We start from the raw sequence: 18,230 nt of genomic DNA, 5'->3' as shown, positions 1-18,230 counted from the left end.
TAAGAACTAGGCAAAATATTTACGAGAGCTAGAGAAACACAGAGGCACTTACATCATCTTTGGCAACAGGATATAAAACTATGGCACTTCTATTACACTGTCCAGCTGCTCACAGAAAAAAAAACCATCATGTCAGGAAGGTAGGAAAGGCATCATAATCAAGCAAGTGAAAGCAAATTTTTTTTCCTATTTTCCTTTTTAGAAGTTTCATCAGAAGTTCCAAAGTAACAGTAAGCGATGACTTCAGAATGCAACACAAAACATACTTCTAGAAAAAATTAACACTATCAAAATATTCAAAGCAAGTATTTAAAAGGGTAACCAACCACTTAATCTTAGTATGGCCTACATTCTTACATGGTCATTATGTTTTCCAAATTATTATTAGTTATCTAGAAGAGCAATTATTTAAACCATTAACTCTAATAAATGCTAAAACCTTGTTCTATTAAAAGTTAAAAACAAAGTAAAAGACACTTACCTGTAATACCGAGATTGTAAATAGGTTGAACAAATAGTCTTTGATACATGGCTGGCAGACCCAAAGTCTATTACTTTAACCCGGTAAGGCTGCCGAACAGGATCAACCAACATAATGTTCTCTGGTTTGAGGTCAGCATGGATTAAACCCAGACTTTTTAGTTTTTTCAGTGCAGTGGCCACCTGTTGCAGAATAGGCCGTATTACTTTCAGTTGCAGAGGGCTGAATTTGTTTTGCTTCAGGAAGTCATATAAATTCTGTTCCAACATCTCAAAAACCAGACAAGTATGGTTTCGATGCTGAAAGCATTCGTAGGCTCTCACAAAGTTAAATTCATCAGCATTTTCAGTACTTAGTCTCGCTAATATGCTCACTTCTATTTGTCCTTGGCGTGCATATGAAGGATGATTCTTCAAGATTTTGATTGCCACAATCTCATTTGTCCCCCTTTTCCAGCACTTCACGACTTGTCCAAAGGTCCCTCGCCCAAGGAAATCAAGAACCTCATAAGTGTTTTTCACGGAGCACAATACCTCATGCTGTACTAACTGGTAATCTCCATCTCCACTTGTACCACTTTGTTTTGAAGTTGCAGCCGTTGTCACAACCGTCACCGGGTTTCCTACGTTGGTTTGCAACATTGCAGGCAGGATGGACAGTTCATCAACAATCTGCATCGTGCTGTTTTGATTATCTAGCTCTTCGCTCTTACGCTTCAATCCACATCGCTGGGGTCCTTCCAGGATATCTGATCGTCTTCCTTGCGTCCCAGTCCGAGGTGCCTCTAACTGAGCTTGCTGCGCCCACGCTGCTAACGCTTTTGTAGCACCTGCAATATTTTTTAAAGCAACAGCATTTGACTGCAACAAGAAGTTCTGTCCTTGAGGTCTGTCAAATGGGTTTTTCGTCTGAAAGTATGTACTAACCCTATGGGGAGAAATTCCAAAGTTTTTACCATTCACATAGATTTGTGGGTAGGTTCTTTCGTGGTACATGCAACTGCTTGGTTCTAGTTTGAGTTTCTTCACACTACAAAAGGCACTTGACTGGGTTTGATAAACGTATGGTGGATAGACCAAGACTTGTGAGGCCATACCTACAGAGGGAGAGAAAAAGAAAAAGCGAGTGAGAATCCTGCACTCTCATTTCCAAGCTTTACAGCAGCTTCCTCTTCTAAAAAAAACAGGGTATGAGTGTATCTTCCAAACAAGCTAGCCTAAATTTATTTCTCATTTAATTTCTTAAGGCCCACAGCAAGGTCCTCACCTCACCAGCACATGCACTTCAGCACACCAGGACCGTGGCAGCAGCAGGCTACGGCACTAAGCGCTTTCACTGGTTGCACAGGGCAAGAGTGAGACAGTCTTCAGCAGACTGCTGCTCGTCATTTTTACAAGTGAGAGAACTACCTCTGTGCTATTAAAACCTCAGCTGTCCTTTTAAAAAACCCAGCACTTCTATGTACAAAAGCACCATAGTGTTCAGTAACACAAGTTAAATAACCAATATTTATCAGTGACGATGTAAAATAACTTAAAAGCTCTGAATTGCGAACCAATGCTACCGGTTACACAAGGTATCTGATCTACTCATCGCAAGCACAATCAGGCTCCTAAGAACAAATGGACGGACAAATGACGTAACTGTCAAAGCTCGAAGACTTTCACTGTGTTGAAAGTGAAAACGATCAAGCCATGTGATGGGACACATAATATCTTAGTGGTGTGTATATGTTCACATAAGCAATTGCAGCTTTCCAGGTAAATTAAGATGTACAGTCATCTAATCCATTTACAAACGGCAGGTGCTTTCTCCAAGTTATATACTGCCCCATTGCAGAAATGTGCGTATCACTGACACAACTGTAGGGGACAGAGGCACCAAGTTCTGCCCCCTCCTTCAATTCAGATTTGGAATCTGAGTATTAGCCTCATACTTTCAAATATCCCAATTTCATGAGCTGGGCCACAGAAAACCTGTGCACTAAAGCAAGCTGTTAAATTAACCAAGTATAATGTTTGACAGACCTACAAAGTATGTCCCTGACCAAGACCATTTCTGAAAACTGGGCTGATAATTGTAGGTGGGGAACTTAAAAGGGCAAATTTCTCACAGGAAATTTATTTTCAAGTGAATGTGAAGAGAAGAAAAAGAATATATATCTATTATATATTCTGTATATATATTTTTAATATATTTTTTCTGCCAACACGGTTACTCCCTTGCTAAAAGAGAAGTGAAAGTTAGAATGAAATATTATGGATAAACTTAACTTTTGAATTCCCGGTAAGGCAGAGATCAAAATTTGAACCTGACCAACTCCATTTTCCTCGAGGCCATCACATTTTTCAAAGCTGACACCTGTACAGCCTCTCAGACAGAACACTCACACCTCAGAAATTGGTAACAATTTATTTTTTTTGCACCAGGGGAAGCAGTTCACCAGCCTGGGAATCCCCCAAGCACAGCATCTCTGCTCTGCACAGCCAGTGTGACTGCACAGGATTAGTCCCGCTGCCTCTCTGAATTTGCCCTCGACTCAATGCCAGCTCTACGGAAAGCAGGGCCACGAGACCCTGGGTCCAGGGTCATGCTCCATGCTGTACCTCCCTTTCCCAGGCAAAAGCAGACCGTACCAGCAGAGTGTCAGACGGAGACGGACAATGGCAGTGGCACCTGGCTCACATATAGGATGAGGAATCTCAATTCCACTTTAAATTACATAGACATCACCTCTCTCAGATGCTGTACCTTCCAGCTCTCGCCTCTGCACTGACCCTGCTGCATCCCCTTTCAGACCTGTCAACCACCAGCCTTGATCGTTCACATCACATAACACTTAACACTTAAGAAAAAGGCACTGGATGGACCCCAGTGTACATGACTGCAAGGTGTCAGAGAAGTTATGGCTTATACCAGGCCAATCAGCTCTGACACAAATTCATTACCAATAATACTTTAATTAAATTGCTTTTTCATAACAGGCACATGAAGATTCACGCAATAGGTATTTAAATTGCAGATGAGTCACATAAAACTTGAGCCAGACATCGCAACGACTCTGATCAAACAAAAACTAACCAAACGCACAGCATAATCATTCTGAAGCGGCAATTTGACGTATGCAAATTAACATTTAAACATCTTAAGAGCAATTAAAATAATCAAACCATCACCTCAGCTTAGCATTCTGTAATGGTTTTTGCCCCAGCAGAAGAAGAAAACTTCAAAGCCCTTTCCTCTCCAAAGCTGTCTGCCCAGAACCAGCTGATGTAGCAAGGCAGCTAGGCTCTCTCGCCACCGGGCATTTGGGGACCGCCACTGGCCTCCTGCTCCACGCCATGGATTTAAGGTTAACCCTCAACCTCAAAACACAGGCAAAACTTCTCCAAGTTCCTGAATTGTCTCCTTTACAAAGTGCTTGGTGCCTGGTATAAGTATACTATTGACTATGGGACTTCCTCTCTTTTCTATAATAATTATATTTAAGTGAATCATTTATCCTGACCACATTACCTAGAGCTCTAAAAATCAACTCTTAGTGACTGCCCTGGAGCATGCATACAGCCAAACCTACTTGGAGCTTCCAGTGCCACCTGCCCAGCTCAGGACAAGCCAAACCTTCTGTCAGCAGCCTACTGTTCCTCTGGGCTGGCTCAAATACCAGGCTTGCCACATTTACTCAAAAGACACTAAAGTCTCAAAATAATATACTTTTATTTTCTTAAAATCTTTCCAAGGTTCCTGCTTTTTTTCACCAGAATCCCCACTTACACCTCTTTCACATGCATCTGCACGCAAGAAGTAAAACGTTCAACCTCAAAAAACCTTTTACACTTCAGAAGTAAAGAAACTGTCCCTCTTTTCAAGGTGACGCTGCTGTGTTAGCCCCCAGTTTGCTGACGGGAGAGTTGGGACACCCAGCATCACCCCTGCAACTCAGAGACACACCTCAGTGCCGGGCAGACCCCCGAGCCCTGCAGCCCTGCTGAGCCCCTGGGCACAAACAGGTCGGCACGAGCTGCCAAAGCTGCGCTGCCCGGAGGGAAGGAGCCTGGATGCCCGACCCACACGCAAGAGGCTTGGGAAGCTGCAGCAACCCCAGGGCTCCATTCACCCTGGATCCACCATAACTAAACAGCAAACGTCTTGCTTGGTTTAACTTCTGGAGAAGGTATTTGCCCGAGTGTGTCACCAATGTCAATGGTATGAAATCAGGATGATTACTTTGAAAAAGCAGTGATAAACCTGCACTGCAATTAAGGAGTTTTTCTGAAAAAGAGGACAACAACCCAGCGGTGGGGAGAACGGAGGAAGGACAGTCCTTCCTTCCAGCATGGCTGGAAGACCACTCAAATCCTTACCTGAGCCTGCTGGGATTCAGCCTGCACTGTATTCAAAACGGCCAGTTTCTTATAGCTCATGCTATTCAAACCAGTCCAGAAGGACTGGAAGCACGTACTCCCAGCTTTCCCTTTAACGTTAATTTCAGTTGGATAAGAAAAACTAGGCTATCCTGTTTGGGGGTTTCTGTGTTTCTTCCAGGCTTAACTCCCTGACCCTGAACTCTGACCACAGTAACAGCTCTGTTCTCAGATAAGAAGTGTTTATTGAGCTATTATGAGAACATTTTTAGCAACTCCAAGGGAAAAAAAAAATTACAAACCCTGGGAGAACAACTTTTGATGTGATGGAGACAGACTAAACTAGAAAAAGTCAAATTACTCCAGAAAATTAAAATAGTTTCAAGAGTTCTTGTACAAGCATCTAATTTCTTACCTTCCCCTAAACACTTCTACTTTACTCCCAGTATTTCGTTTGTCTCTTTTTAAACATATACTTCAAGACCCAATCTTATTTGGAGAAGCTACAGTATCTTCTTATAACCAATGAATAAGGTGTTTGGTGAAACAGGCGCAGTAAAATCCTGCAGCGTCCTACACCTGAGACTGCTTGAAGACCTCTGCCATCCCCTCATATGCAGCACTCGGAAGACATTCCAGACAGAAGCACTCTCTTCACTATACATTAACATATATGCAATTAAATACACCAGAACAGCACGCAACTATCCAACACAAACCGTTGCTGGAGGTCTTTGCTTTGAGAAGCTAACAGACTTGATTTCTCCCCACCCAGATGAAAATCCAGCCCCACGCGTGGACAGCAGAGCAGCACAGGGAAACACCACACCACCTCCCCCACCAGCACTGCTGTGCCGCAGGGAATTTTTTGTTAGGTTGGGGGTTTTTTTTGTGGTTGGTAGTGGTGGTGCTGGTTTTTTTTTGTTTTGGGTTTTGTTGTTTAGGGTTTTTTTGGTTTGGTTTTTGGGGTATTTTTTTGCTGGGTTTTGTTTTTGTTTGGTTGTTTGGATTGAGGTTTTTTGGGGGGAGTAGGTTTTTTTGTTTGGGTTTTGGGGGATTCAGGTTAAAATGCAATCCTATGGATGGCTACACTGGAAAGGATACAGTTACTATGTTGTAGAGTTACGATTTTTCTTTGTTTTTTTTAAGCAGGTCTTCCGGTAAAAAAAAACAACATACCCTACGCATTTTCATCTACCACAGAGTGGATCTTTCTTTCTTCCATCCTGTCACAAATCATTTCACTGAGTCCACACTTCCTATCAAGACTCCCTTGTACAAACTGAAGCTTGTCAGACTGTATCCACATGAACGAGTCCAGCAGCACAGTAAGAAAGGGATGCATGGAGCAAAGCAGCCAGTGCTAAAGGAAAGAAAAACCCAATTCTGTGCTCATTTCAGGCAGGTTACTTGAGCCTGAACACTCACAAGCAGCTGGTGTGCATCTTCCAGTTAAATTCAATTTCAAATAAAAATCAAATGCATGCACTACCAGACCACTCCAGGATGCAAACCAAAGCCAACGGAACTATCAGAAGATGGACTAAAAAGCACAGTGCCCAGATAACCTACTACAGGCAGCCTCTGGCTACTTGACTAGCTTCAGACTTGATTTTCAGTTTTACTCTCAGGGAGGTCTGTCCATTGACCCTAGGCACATTTTTAAAGCTTTCTTCTCCTTCCCCAAGTTCAAGATGACCATCCTAATCCTGGGCAGCAGCACACACAAGCTGTGGGTGGCTCTGGATTTGCCCAGCTTGCTTTGCTGCAGTACCATGGCTGCTGCATCCCACCTCACATGCCAGCTGCTGCTAGTGAATACTGCAGGGGACCTGGAAAAGAAACCTGTCTTGAGACACCTACCAAGTATTGTTAAGTCTAGATAGGCTCCCTTTGAAGGAAACGAGGCTTCTTGGCTCCAAGTTCAAATCAAAGAGAACTGGGAAGTCTACACTTGCTTGGCTTATTAAACACTAAATTATATCAAGACTAAATTCTGTGCTTCTGAAGAAATTACGAACAAAGTAATGAAGTCACTGCATTTCAAATAAGTAAATTAATTGTTTATTCATTTAAATAAATGAAAATACATTTTCAAAAAGTAATGACAATAAACAGGAGGTGTTTCATAGTTTGCTCCCCCCTCCCAGTCAAGCTACTCTCTACAGAAACTGAATAGAGAACCACGCAGCCATTGCTTAGTGAAATGGAGCACCCCGGTAACGTCTTGCTAATGTTCACCTAACTGTAACCATGCTCTTTATACCAGATTCTTAGAATTACATCTCCATCCTTCTCCAAACAGTTCCAGGCAAATTCAAAAACATGACCGATCTGGCACACTGTAACAACCTTGAGAAGCACAGGCTGTTCCAGGCCTGACCGCTGTTAATAATTAACGACAAGTTGACATTTCCTCATGACAGAGTAAGGGGTGTGCGTAGCAGAGTAACTAGTTAGTAAGACCACTGCAGCGGAGCTGAAGAGAAATTGCTGCGCTACTCCCTTAATTCTTTGCAAAACAAAGAGCCTCTTTTCACTGCCCCAGGACTGTGATCACTGTGGTGCTGCTGTTGCAGTAAAATCCCCAACAGGCAAAGCCCAGCCAGGGTCAGCCACCTAATACCATAGTTACAATTTAACTCCAGAAAACTTGTTTTCCAGCTTCTTTCAAGCCTCCATGGGTGAGAACCGGTTCCAGCACACTCACACCCTTGCCGGACTGCAGTGGAGTATCAAGGGAGGCTTTCTAGAAGCTCAGCGATTTCCAGCAAATGCACAAGTTGAGCAGTAGAACTTCAGAAGTGTTTTATTTACATTGTACATCACTTTGAAAACGCCATGAGGATACTGTCAGTTTTCCCAGGTTAAAAAAACCTGTTCTTGGTGTATTAGGTGCCACCCAACTTTTCAATTTATTTAGCAAATACAAAGCTGAACTGGTTGCTCTCTCTTTCCCCCCCACAAGAAACCTTATTACTGGTAGTAGCAGCACCTCTGTGTTATTGTTTATTTTGGATATGTAGCTGAACAAGCTGTACTGATGTGAGCACTTTCATACCCATGAACTGTTCACCCTGAGGAATTCCCTTACTCCAGCTGTACGATTCATAACAACAGCACTGGCAACTGAGGCTTCATGCAATTTATAAAAGGAAAACATACCCACAGAAAGTGCAAAGTGTCAAGAGATAGAAGCCCAGGGAAACCTACCTCCTCTGCCACCTCAAAGCCAGCTCTGACCCACGGAAGGGAGGGACCAGAGCAAAGGAGGAAGCACTGAGGTGTTTTAAGTAACACATGCCAGATGAACTGTTTCCTTGCATAACCGTGGAAGCAATTCTGGACATGAACTGCACAGGCACACACACATTCCACCACAGAGGCCACGGAGATGCAGAAGCAGCTCTGATGCTGCTGCAATGAAGCCAACACCCAGGTCCTAGGGGTAGCAACCAGAAACCCAGAAGTTCAATGACAAAAGCAATTATTATGATCTTTAATTAAACCACATAAGATGTTTCAGAGCTCAGGAATTCTAGCCCACCATACACCAACAAAATTAAGCTGAGCTGACGGTAGCCTTTGCCTGATGTGAAACCTCAGTCCCACACAGATCAGTGGCGAAAGTTGAGGCTGGAAGGCCAGAGGTTGGTTCCAAATTTGGAGACAGTCTTAGTGAGAAGCAAATTGCAGTTTTAAGAATGCTACGAGGCCGACTTTAGATTTGTGCAACGTTTGAGGTATTTTTAATCAGGTATTTTAATTCACTACCAACATTGCAGTGATACCAGAAACTGAAAATATACGTTCATTCAAGCATGCTGCAAACCAGTCTCACTTACACTATTGTCTCAATACTTGGAAACAAAACTGACACCACACAAACGCAAACATCTTCTACATAAAATATCAGCACAGACTCCCATGACTCAACATCGTCATCTGTAGCAGTACTGAAGAACACAATCACTATATTCATATTTTCCACAAATATCAAAAGCTAAATCTTGTGATGCCAATATGACTGCAATCATCGTTAAAAAGGCAAACGGAACAATACTTCAAGCATGTACTTCTCTGCTGGGCAAGAAGCTGTTACGCAACTGAAAAGAAAGGACAAGCAGCTCCGTACTGGCCACCAGCCCTGAAAGGGAACACGCTCTCCAAACCAGAACGTGCCACCATCAACACAAACGGGGCAGTTCAACCAGCCAGGGCTTGGCCAGCCTAATCTCTTCTTTTAAAAGACTACTAACTCTTTTCGAACCTGAGAACAGCAGGCACATGGAAACAAAAAGTCCCTAACAGCAGTGATTAGGAGAGCCCACACCTTTGGGTTCTGCAGGACAGTACGGTGCTGAAGGATGTACTGAAGCTACTGCTACTGCCTGTCATTTCAATGCAGCAAGGAGGATCAAAGCGAGCAGAGAGGCAGGACATAAAGCCGCACTTTTTCCACTGCCGTAAGTATTTCCAAAAGATTTTGCCACCTTCCTTGAAATAGGAATAAAATTTGATAGAGGGGCTTAGCTCAAACTGCCTGCTGGTAAACCACCTGTTCACATGCCGGTTTCGAAAAACAAAACCACACACACACATCCCCCCAAAACCCAAAAAGACTTGCTAAACAAGTATGTATGTCATTTTTCCTTCTTATATCCAGCCATTTTATTTTTATTTCATTGCTTAATTATGCATTCTTAGTCTGCTGGGCTTTTGTTAGAATTGGAAGCGGACCAACCCAGCTAAGAAACTTTATTTAGAAGTTTCCTTTTAGAATAGCTCAATATCAAATGTAGCTCCTGTAAGAATATAAATCTAGACTGCTATTTTCCTCATTACTACTACACCTCCACAGAACGGCTGGCATGCCAGAACATCTGTACACCCACGAAGGGGTCTTACTTACATGAAGTTGATTCTTCATCAAGTCTTCTAAACTACTCAAGGTGGAGGAGCTTCACTAAAAATTATCTTCCTCCCTCTTATAATAAAAGATTTTCAGCTGGACAAAGCATGCATCAGTACAGCAATGCAAAATTACTGTTCTCCCCACAGAACTTGCACATTAAGTTTGCAACGGCACATACGTCGAGCTCACTAAGTCTGACATAATGCAAAAATATGCTCATCAGGGTCTATTGTACCAAGGGAGCAGAGTTCGGGAAGTGTTTAAAACTGTTTCCTAGACACTGAGAATTACCCAGCAGTAAGTAACATTTGAGTTAAAACTTGCCCCAAATACATGAAAAGCCTAATTACTCTTCCAACATGACCAACCAGAACTTCAATATGAAGCAGCTACTAAGTCATCAATTCAGCACACCTATTCATTCACAAATCATATCCAATTCCTTCTGCAACAAAAATATTGCTGAAAACATGAAGCTTAGATTTAAAACAAACAAAAAAAATCTAACTTAACTGTAAAAGAATTAAGACACAATCCAACACACTTCTCTTGATTTATCTTTGGTAAAGTTTTCAGGTCAGTCACTTCAGCTACACCCAGCAACAACTTCCAAACGTATACTGAGGTCTATACACACACAGAGATCTATATATAGTCACTGTGTGTATGTTTGAAAGGGTTTTGTATATATATATATATATACACACACACACACACACAGAGGATGAAAACTCCTCAAAGTCCAAATTTTTTTTCCAGAATACAAATTCCTTACTTAAAATTGTGGGTTTAATATTTTGCTTTTATATAACAGATTACTTTCTTTCATTGTAAGCAACAATATCATGAAAATTGCATTGGTTGCTTACTGCAAACAGCTGTATGCATTAGACACGGCATATACAGAGCAATGACTAAAGAACGGAGGGAAAATAGGTGTTTACCACTTCTTCCACATTTCTGAAGACGTGGAGGAAGCAGCATTTCCTACCGGCAAAGATCAGTGCATTAGAAACGCCTATTCTCTCACAAAAGGCTCAGCCTTTTGCCTCCTAACAAATCAATAATTGTAATAACCCGTATTATAATGTTTCCCAAAGCCACCAGGGCAAGAAATTTCTCACTCTCCCCTATGCAGAGAGCTTACTGATTTAATGACACAAAGAGGTACGCAAAAAGAAAGCCAAGATAACGTGCAGCATATGACCCCACTAGCTAGGGCATAACACTGATAAACATACATCAGTTTTTCCTCTTTTGCGTTCCCTTCCATATCTAATAATCTTTCCATTTGTAGCATAAACATTTAACATTCACTCTTGTTTTAATCTTTAAAACAAAAGCTTAGACATCTCTTCAACCAAGTTTTAAAAACATTTAGTCTCAAAGAGTACTTGTCACAACATTTCGTGAGAAAAACTCCCATGATGTCCTCTTGCAGGGCTCAGAGCTGACACAGCCCCAGGAAGCAGTCAGCCCTTAGTATCGTATCAAAGGCCATAAAGAAAAGGTATTAATAAAACTCTTCAGAATCTCATGAAACCAATCTGTTTCTATTAGGCTGAATACCAATCAATTTCTTGAATCACAAAATAAGTTGATGTTAATAGATAAGTAAAGAGGAGGCAAAGAGCATTTGTATTCTCTTAGGAACAAAGCCTCTTCCTCCCGAAGGGCTCCACAACTAAGATCCCCAAGGACCAGAACATCCATACTAAACAGATTTAAGCGCTGAAAATAAAGACCTTGTAAGGACCTCCTCTACCCCTACAAACAGTGTAAATCTTCAAAAACAAGCTGTGGAAAAAAAAATTCTCAACTAGAACACACAGACTGTAGACAAGCAAGCAACTCAAATAAATAAATAAATAAATAAAAACCACAGAATAATAGAAAAAGGTTGGAAGTACCAGATGACTGAAGTTTCTAGGAAAACACAGGAAGGAAGAGATTTACAGGGCAGTGACACACATTAACAGCTTCTTAGTCAAAAAAAGCAGAAAGACATCTTACCAGAAACAAATAAAAAGACTTCTGGAAGTTGTGCAAGTTCCACCAATTGTTGTGTACCAATACAGGCAAAGCCTGTACCATAGGGAAGAGGGAAAAAAATGAGTGCATTTTACTCAAACTAGTGGAATAAGGTCAAGGTTAACACACCATTTTTTGTAAACACTGACAAAGGACCAAAACAAAGTAGTATGTGGAAACATGAGAGAAGAAATGTGTTTCCGTATCCACATATGAAAAAGTAAGTAACTTTTACAGAAGTAAATTACTAAGGTTTCAGATAAAATTGTGCATATAGATAATTTTTACAAATACCTGATGCTAGTGGTTACTCTTACCTTCCAGAGGGAGCTCAAATCACCAGTAAAATCCCCAGTTTCTTTACTACAATTACGGTAACTTTTTATCAATCATCACTACTGAAGTTTGTTTTCTCTCAGCACTTGCATTTATACGACAGCCTTTTCATTTAGACCTTGAGCCTATGCCGGCTCCCTTCTGTAGGTAGGCACTTGTTTCAGTCTACACCAGCAGGATCGGGGAAAGGTTCAGATGTCAGTTCACATCCAAAGACCCTAGAGAGCTGGCCTGGAAGGATTTGGTCACACTAATAAAAGCAGCAAACATCTCTGCAATGAAGATACTCCAGCCCCACACAAAGCACAGCTGCACCAGTTAGCACCATCCCAGCTGAAGCTGTCCTGCTGGCAGCTTTTCCTCCCAGGGACCAGTTTTGCCATCACATTTTATGATGCTGCAAGGTGAGCATGAGGTGAGGAGACCCACTCCCATCTCACAGTTCGCCTTCTAACCCAAAGCCAAGTGAAACTGAACTCCTAAAGTAACCCAAAGCAAGTTTTACCCAGTACTGGACACCGCTTGCCGCAAGGCAAAAGCCAAGCTCCAGCTCTGTGATAAAAATCCCATCTCAGCCAGCAATTTAAGTTCCTGCCAGTCTCATGCCTTGGAAGTTAAGTGTCCCGCTCCCACAGAAAGAGCTGCAGGACAACAGGGTGTAGTAAGCAAAAGGAGCACAGCCTCCAGTGTGGGGAAGGGGCAGAAAGGCTCAGGTGGGTGGATTACAGAGCCGTTCCCCACAAGCCTGGAAAACAGCTGTGAGCACCTCCGACCTGCAGCAGCCCCCTCCTCTTTTAACAAGGATGATGTTAATGTGAGACCGCACAGGTATCAGGACCTGAGCTTTCTTGTACCTAAATTTTCCACCGCTTATTCTGAATGGGCAGTTACTGCAGTGCCGTACATATTTGGCAAGTAATGTTTATAGAAAGTGATTTTCATTTGACAATAGCTGACTTTTTAGATGAAAAGCATTACCCTTATTTCAATTGTACCATGCTTGAAAAAGCAGTAAAATAGCTTTCTAGACCTGTTAAGTTATTTTAGCAAGAATGGAAAGAATCACATGAGTATAAGACTACCGATTTTAAAAAGAGAGGGGTTTGATGGAAACGTCGCATAATACACAGTAATACTACTCCCTACATAAGAATCTGATTACTTTTTAACATTGAGATAGTTGCTGTAGCTTTGATCATACTAAAAACATATGAAAATATTTCTTATACCTGTTTTGTCTTTCAATATTTCACTGAGACTTATTTTATTGCTGCATTTTGGAACTTGACCTTAACATTTTTCTAGGCTTCATCCTGTTATTCCCAAACATTGTAGGGCACAATAAAGCTCAAGAAAAGGCCATACTTCCAAAAAGGAGTATTTTCTAATTTTTCCTGAAAACACAAGGTGAAAAAACGTTGTACAAAGAGTTCACATAACACTGAGACTATTAAATATGTGAAGTTTATAACATAGGAAGAGGTATTTTGAAATTAAACTGATTCCAAGACACTGAATAAAATAGAAAAAAAAATCAGAACTGCTTGAATTAACTTGCTTTAAAAACACTCTGGTTACTTGGCTCTTCTTCCATTTCCAAGAAAAATTTCTAAACTAGAGATTAACTCCATTTTCTCAGAAAGTTACACACTTTCAAAATTGAAGTGGAATATTGAGACACTATATGAAAAAAGTGACATAATGTAAAAAAAATACTACAAAACTGTACAAAGATTATCCCCAGACTGCATCTAAAAACCAAGACTCATAATAATTCACGCCATCGTGCCCAACATTCACTATATTGAAAACAAGACAACTGAAGAATTAAGGGGCAGGGGGTGGAGGGGGAAGACACGGGACACAGACGACCTACCCTGTAGGAAATACTACGCTAACAAATAAAGTCACAGCCTAAAACCCACTTTCAGAATTACATGTTGTTCCTCTGCTCATCCACCACACAAAAGTTAGTGCCTCCGAAGACAAGGACAGCTTCAATTTTCCTAGAAATCTGTAAAGGAAATAGAGGCTCTAAATTAAAATGGTCTATATAGGAGGGCAGGCAAAGCCAAGAACAGGTAACAGGATTTTCCAGGCTTTATGCTTCATTATAGGTTATTTCAGGTCAAATAGAGGGTGTTCACTGCCTACATAAGTCAGAAAAGCCAACCCATTGCTAATGCATTTCATAGCAGTAGGTATTGAAAGTTACTTAAATACAGTTAACGTCATCATTTAAGGTGCACTGCACACTCATCGGCCAGCTCTAACACACTCACTGCTCACCTTCACAAATGTCTTCGTATTTGGTTTCACGCACAACCCAGCCAGAGTTCTGAAACAGTTTCAGGTACCTAGAGATCCATCTCATACTTCACCCAAAGAATGAGCTTTTCTTCCAAGACCTGGATTGAAAGCACTACATTATTTTCCACTCCACCTCAGATTTGCAGAGGAGAGATCCGAAGAAAAATGTTATTGCAGTGACTTAGGAACTGAGACACTAGAGCTCAGCTCTCACTTCCCTTGTTTTCAAAGGCAAGAAATGTTAACAGTTAGACCAGCTGAAAATAAGTATTTGACCAGCTGTGAGTTTACATAACCCATGTACAGGAGCTCCATAGTTTCAACGAAGAAGTGCTGAAGATGTTTTCTTCATCAAATTGACCCTATGCCAAGACTTCTGAAGTTCTCCTCTAACTGCACTACAACATCATCAGGGAATTGAAGAAGCTCAGAAAACACAAGAAGGTACAAACAAGCTTTTTCAAAGTATGAAAGGTGGATACTATTTGACAAAATTCAAGCAAACACATAACTGAGGAGTGCGGCTATCACCACGAGGACACCCTGCTTCCAGGTTTCTTCTTCCCTTGATCAAGTATCACCAGTTGATTAAGAGACCTGCTCTACCCACCTCATACTTCTGTTAATTAGTAAAGCAGTGTACCTCAGCTGTAATGCTTCTGCAACGCAGTCAGCGAAGCTAAGGCTTGTCTAATGAAAAAAATTTAAAAAGCATAGAAGTTCTCTGCTTTTTTCCACAAAGTTCTGTGCAGAAAGCGATACTGCCTACTGTAACTATCCCGTACGTGCACAGCAGCCGTATGCCACAATGCCTCACAGACCTCACACTGCAACAGTGAAATTTAGCTCAACTAAAAGTTTTCCTTCTGTATTTAACATTCCTCTGAAATACATGTTCAGCCTCAAATGACAGTGCTGTTCCTGTTAGCAAGGCTTTTCTTCCCCCCTCCACACACACAAGAAAGCTAACTACAAAATTCTCATTTCAAAATGCACCGTTTTGTCAAAAGGATCTTTGTTGCTATAATCAGCATACTGGCAGAATGAGAACTACAAGAAAGAGAACACATACTGTTAAAAAGAAAGTTACTCTAAAAACAGGAAGAGCGCAATGCCTTAAAATAGTAGGGAGAGGTACATCCCTAAACACACAAGCTTGGAGCACAGCCTGACATTCCTACACATTTAGGTCGGGATTTTCATGAGAATTAAGCACAGTTAATTCTGTTCCACCAAGGAGCTGGTAAGCTAACACTGCCTCTAGAAGTGCTGCTCAGCCTCCCATCCCCTTTAACCATCGCACTCAATCCGACAGATGCTTTTTGAAAAACTGCCTCCAAAATAACATTTGTTTTGAAACAACTGCTATAAATTGAAGCAGACAAGAAAAGCAGCACACAGAAATTCTAGTATTCCTTATCAGTTGCGTCAACTTCTGTAAGCTGAGTTGAAAGCTCGCTCTTCCCCACACCCTGCCTTTGTCTCTGGCACCTTGTTATGCAGGAGCCGGTTCTCACCTCCCAGTTGCTCTAAGTAGCTGTTTGAAAGATAGGAGGGAGGAAACATGCAAACACAAAACCAAACCCTGAAACAAAGAAAAATCACAGGTACCAGCAGAGACACCAGGTGACGGGCAGCTTCCCGAGCAATTTTTTTAATGTAACTTCATTCCAGCTGATGGATTTTCTCCCAATTACAAGGCATCCTCAAACCCACAGAGCCACACACCACCGCAACGACCAGAATTCGAGCATTTAGCCAAACCTATCTACAAAAAAACAATTCACAAGCACAACTGATGCCTCACCCTGAGCAAGCAGTAGAATTCGCGCTACAACCGAAGTCCCCAGCAATAAGCACATTAAAATGAAAACTCTACCTAATTCCTGTTTTACATGATTATAAACATCATCTCACCGTGCGCTACCATAAATGGTTGGCGGCAGCAGATAAAGCAGTCACCGCTGTTATATCGCTATCAGTTTTCTCCCAGTAAGCCCATGTTAACACTCTGCTCTATTTATTTGCGATCTCACCACGCCACTTCGTAATACAGTCTTGACCTATTTTCCAGGTGCTTAATTAATCTTTGCTGGCTGCCACGCTTATTAGACAGTTATTGCGTGAATGTTAAAGTTAGCTGATAGAAACCTTTAGCAAATTTACTCTGTTACGGAATTATTGTTAAGTCCTCACAGCCCAGCCGAGCTTTTCTACTTTGTGTGAAATCAACCGGAGCATAAAGTTTTTTGCAAATGATGTAATGGGAGGTAATACTGGAGGGGGGGGGGGGGGGGGGGCATAACAATCAAAATATACACTGTTAGCAACAACTGCAGGTTTTACTTAATGTAATTGTCTCTCATGTTAATAACACGTTCTCTAACAGTTTAAAGATACTAAAGTAAGTGAAATAAACAAGGTTATATGTAAGCAAGAAGATGCAAAACCAGAGCGCCACATACTCTGTGGGAAGGCAAGCCAGGCAGCCTCCGAACAACTTACCGAGCTAACAAAAAAGGAAACCATCGCAGCTCTTGGCACTGACGTTTTAAGTCAGACGCAACAGTTAGCTACAAAAGTACAGCCTCAAAAGAAAGATATTTATATAGAATAACTACATCGCACTGACGATTGAAGGCTTACCGTAAATAAAAATAATTTCCAAAAATACATAAATCGCCGTTTCCTACAGCGTTGAAGGCACGCAAAAGCATCCGCCAGGTTTATGGCCGATAGCAAGCTGAACCGAGCAGCAAAACAAGCCCGCACCGTCCCTGCCGCACCGCGGACGCGGAGCCAACGGCGGTAACCCCGCTCGCCTCCCGCAGCGCCGGTTCTGGGAGCTGCCCAAAGCCCAGCGCGCCAGCCTCCTCCCGCTCCGCTACAGCCACACCGGCCCCCTGCACCACTCGCTGCCCCGCGGGCCTCTTCCCGGGCCGGGTCCCGCCGGGAGCAGGAACGGGAGGAGCCGCCGCCGCGCCCGGGCGCCACCAGCGGGACCCCCCGCGCGGCGCGGGGGAGGCGGCCGCCGCCCGGCGGCCCGGGCACACCGTGCAGGGGGGAGGCGGCGGCGCGCCCGGGAGGGGAGTACCCGCGGCCGGTAACGGGCGAGGAGGGCGGCCACGCCTCCCCCGCCGGGCGGCGGCGGCCTCGCCCGGCAACGGGGCCCCGCCGGCAGGCTGCGGCCGGGCGCTCCCCCGCGCTGGGGAAGGGCAAACTTCGGGGAGGCGGCGGGGCGGACGCTGCCGAGAGCGGCGAAAAGGGGAAGCGGGGCGCCGCCGGGCTCCGGCAAGGGCAGCGGCGCGCCCCACGCCGCCGGGGCCGGGCGGCGAGTCCGCCCCGGCCCCGAGCCCCGGAGCCCCCCGCGGGAAGAAGGCGAACGCCGGCGGCGCGGGCAGCGCCTCTCGGCACCCAGCTGGGACGGCCCCTCTCCTCTCCCTGCCGCTCACCTTCACGGATCGGGCCGCACTGGCGTCCGAGCTGGAGCTGCCGCCGCCGCCCTGGGCATGTCCGGGAGCTCCCCGGGGAAGCGCCGTTCCGGCCGGGCTCAGCCCCTCACCCCCGCCGCTCCTGCCGCCGCCGCCTCGGCCGCTGCCATCTTGTCGTGGCGGCTGGGAGGAAAGCGCCCCAGCTCAGCCCGCTCGGCAGCCCGGGCCTCCGCCTCATCTTCCCGGGGAGGGACCCAGCCCGCCCCCGGCCGCCGCCTGCTCCGCCTCCGCCTCCTCCCGCCTCCGCCGCTGCCCTGCCCGCGGCGGCCTAGCGGCGCCCACCACCGCCCATCGCCCCGGAG

At 43.8% G+C, this 18,230-nt stretch overlaps 1 protein-coding gene across 5 annotated transcripts in view; it reads right to left on the bottom strand.

Moving 5' to 3' along the window:
• The window catches only part of HIPK3 (homeodomain interacting protein kinase 3), a 113,678-nt gene that overhangs the window by 59,364 nt on the left and 36,084 nt on the right, over positions 1–18,230 (bottom strand). Inside the window, exons 1-2 of one of the 5 annotated variants that reach the window (XM_080405842.1) lie at positions 17,890–18,027; positions 482–1,577 (exon numbers count right to left, since the gene is read on the bottom strand). In XM_080405842.1, the coding sequence (XP_080261968.1) occupies positions 482–1,575 (1,094 nt within the window). In that variant the 5' untranslated portion in view covers positions 1,576–1,577; positions 17,890–18,027. Of the gene's footprint in view, positions 1–481; positions 1,578–16,354; positions 16,698–17,083; positions 17,840–17,889; positions 18,028–18,230 lie in introns of those variants that run through there. The other 4 variants (XM_080405844.1, XM_080405841.1, XM_080405845.1 and 1 more) reach the window with 4 other exon arrangements.

The sequence above is a fragment of the Falco punctatus genome, assembly GCF_963210335.1.
Source record: "Falco punctatus genome assembly, chromosome: 10".
Taxonomy (NCBI): domain Eukaryota; kingdom Metazoa; phylum Chordata; class Aves; order Falconiformes; family Falconidae; genus Falco; species Falco punctatus.
Note: the sequence above shows the minus strand (reverse complement) of the source record. Positions and strands in the feature narration are given on the sequence as shown.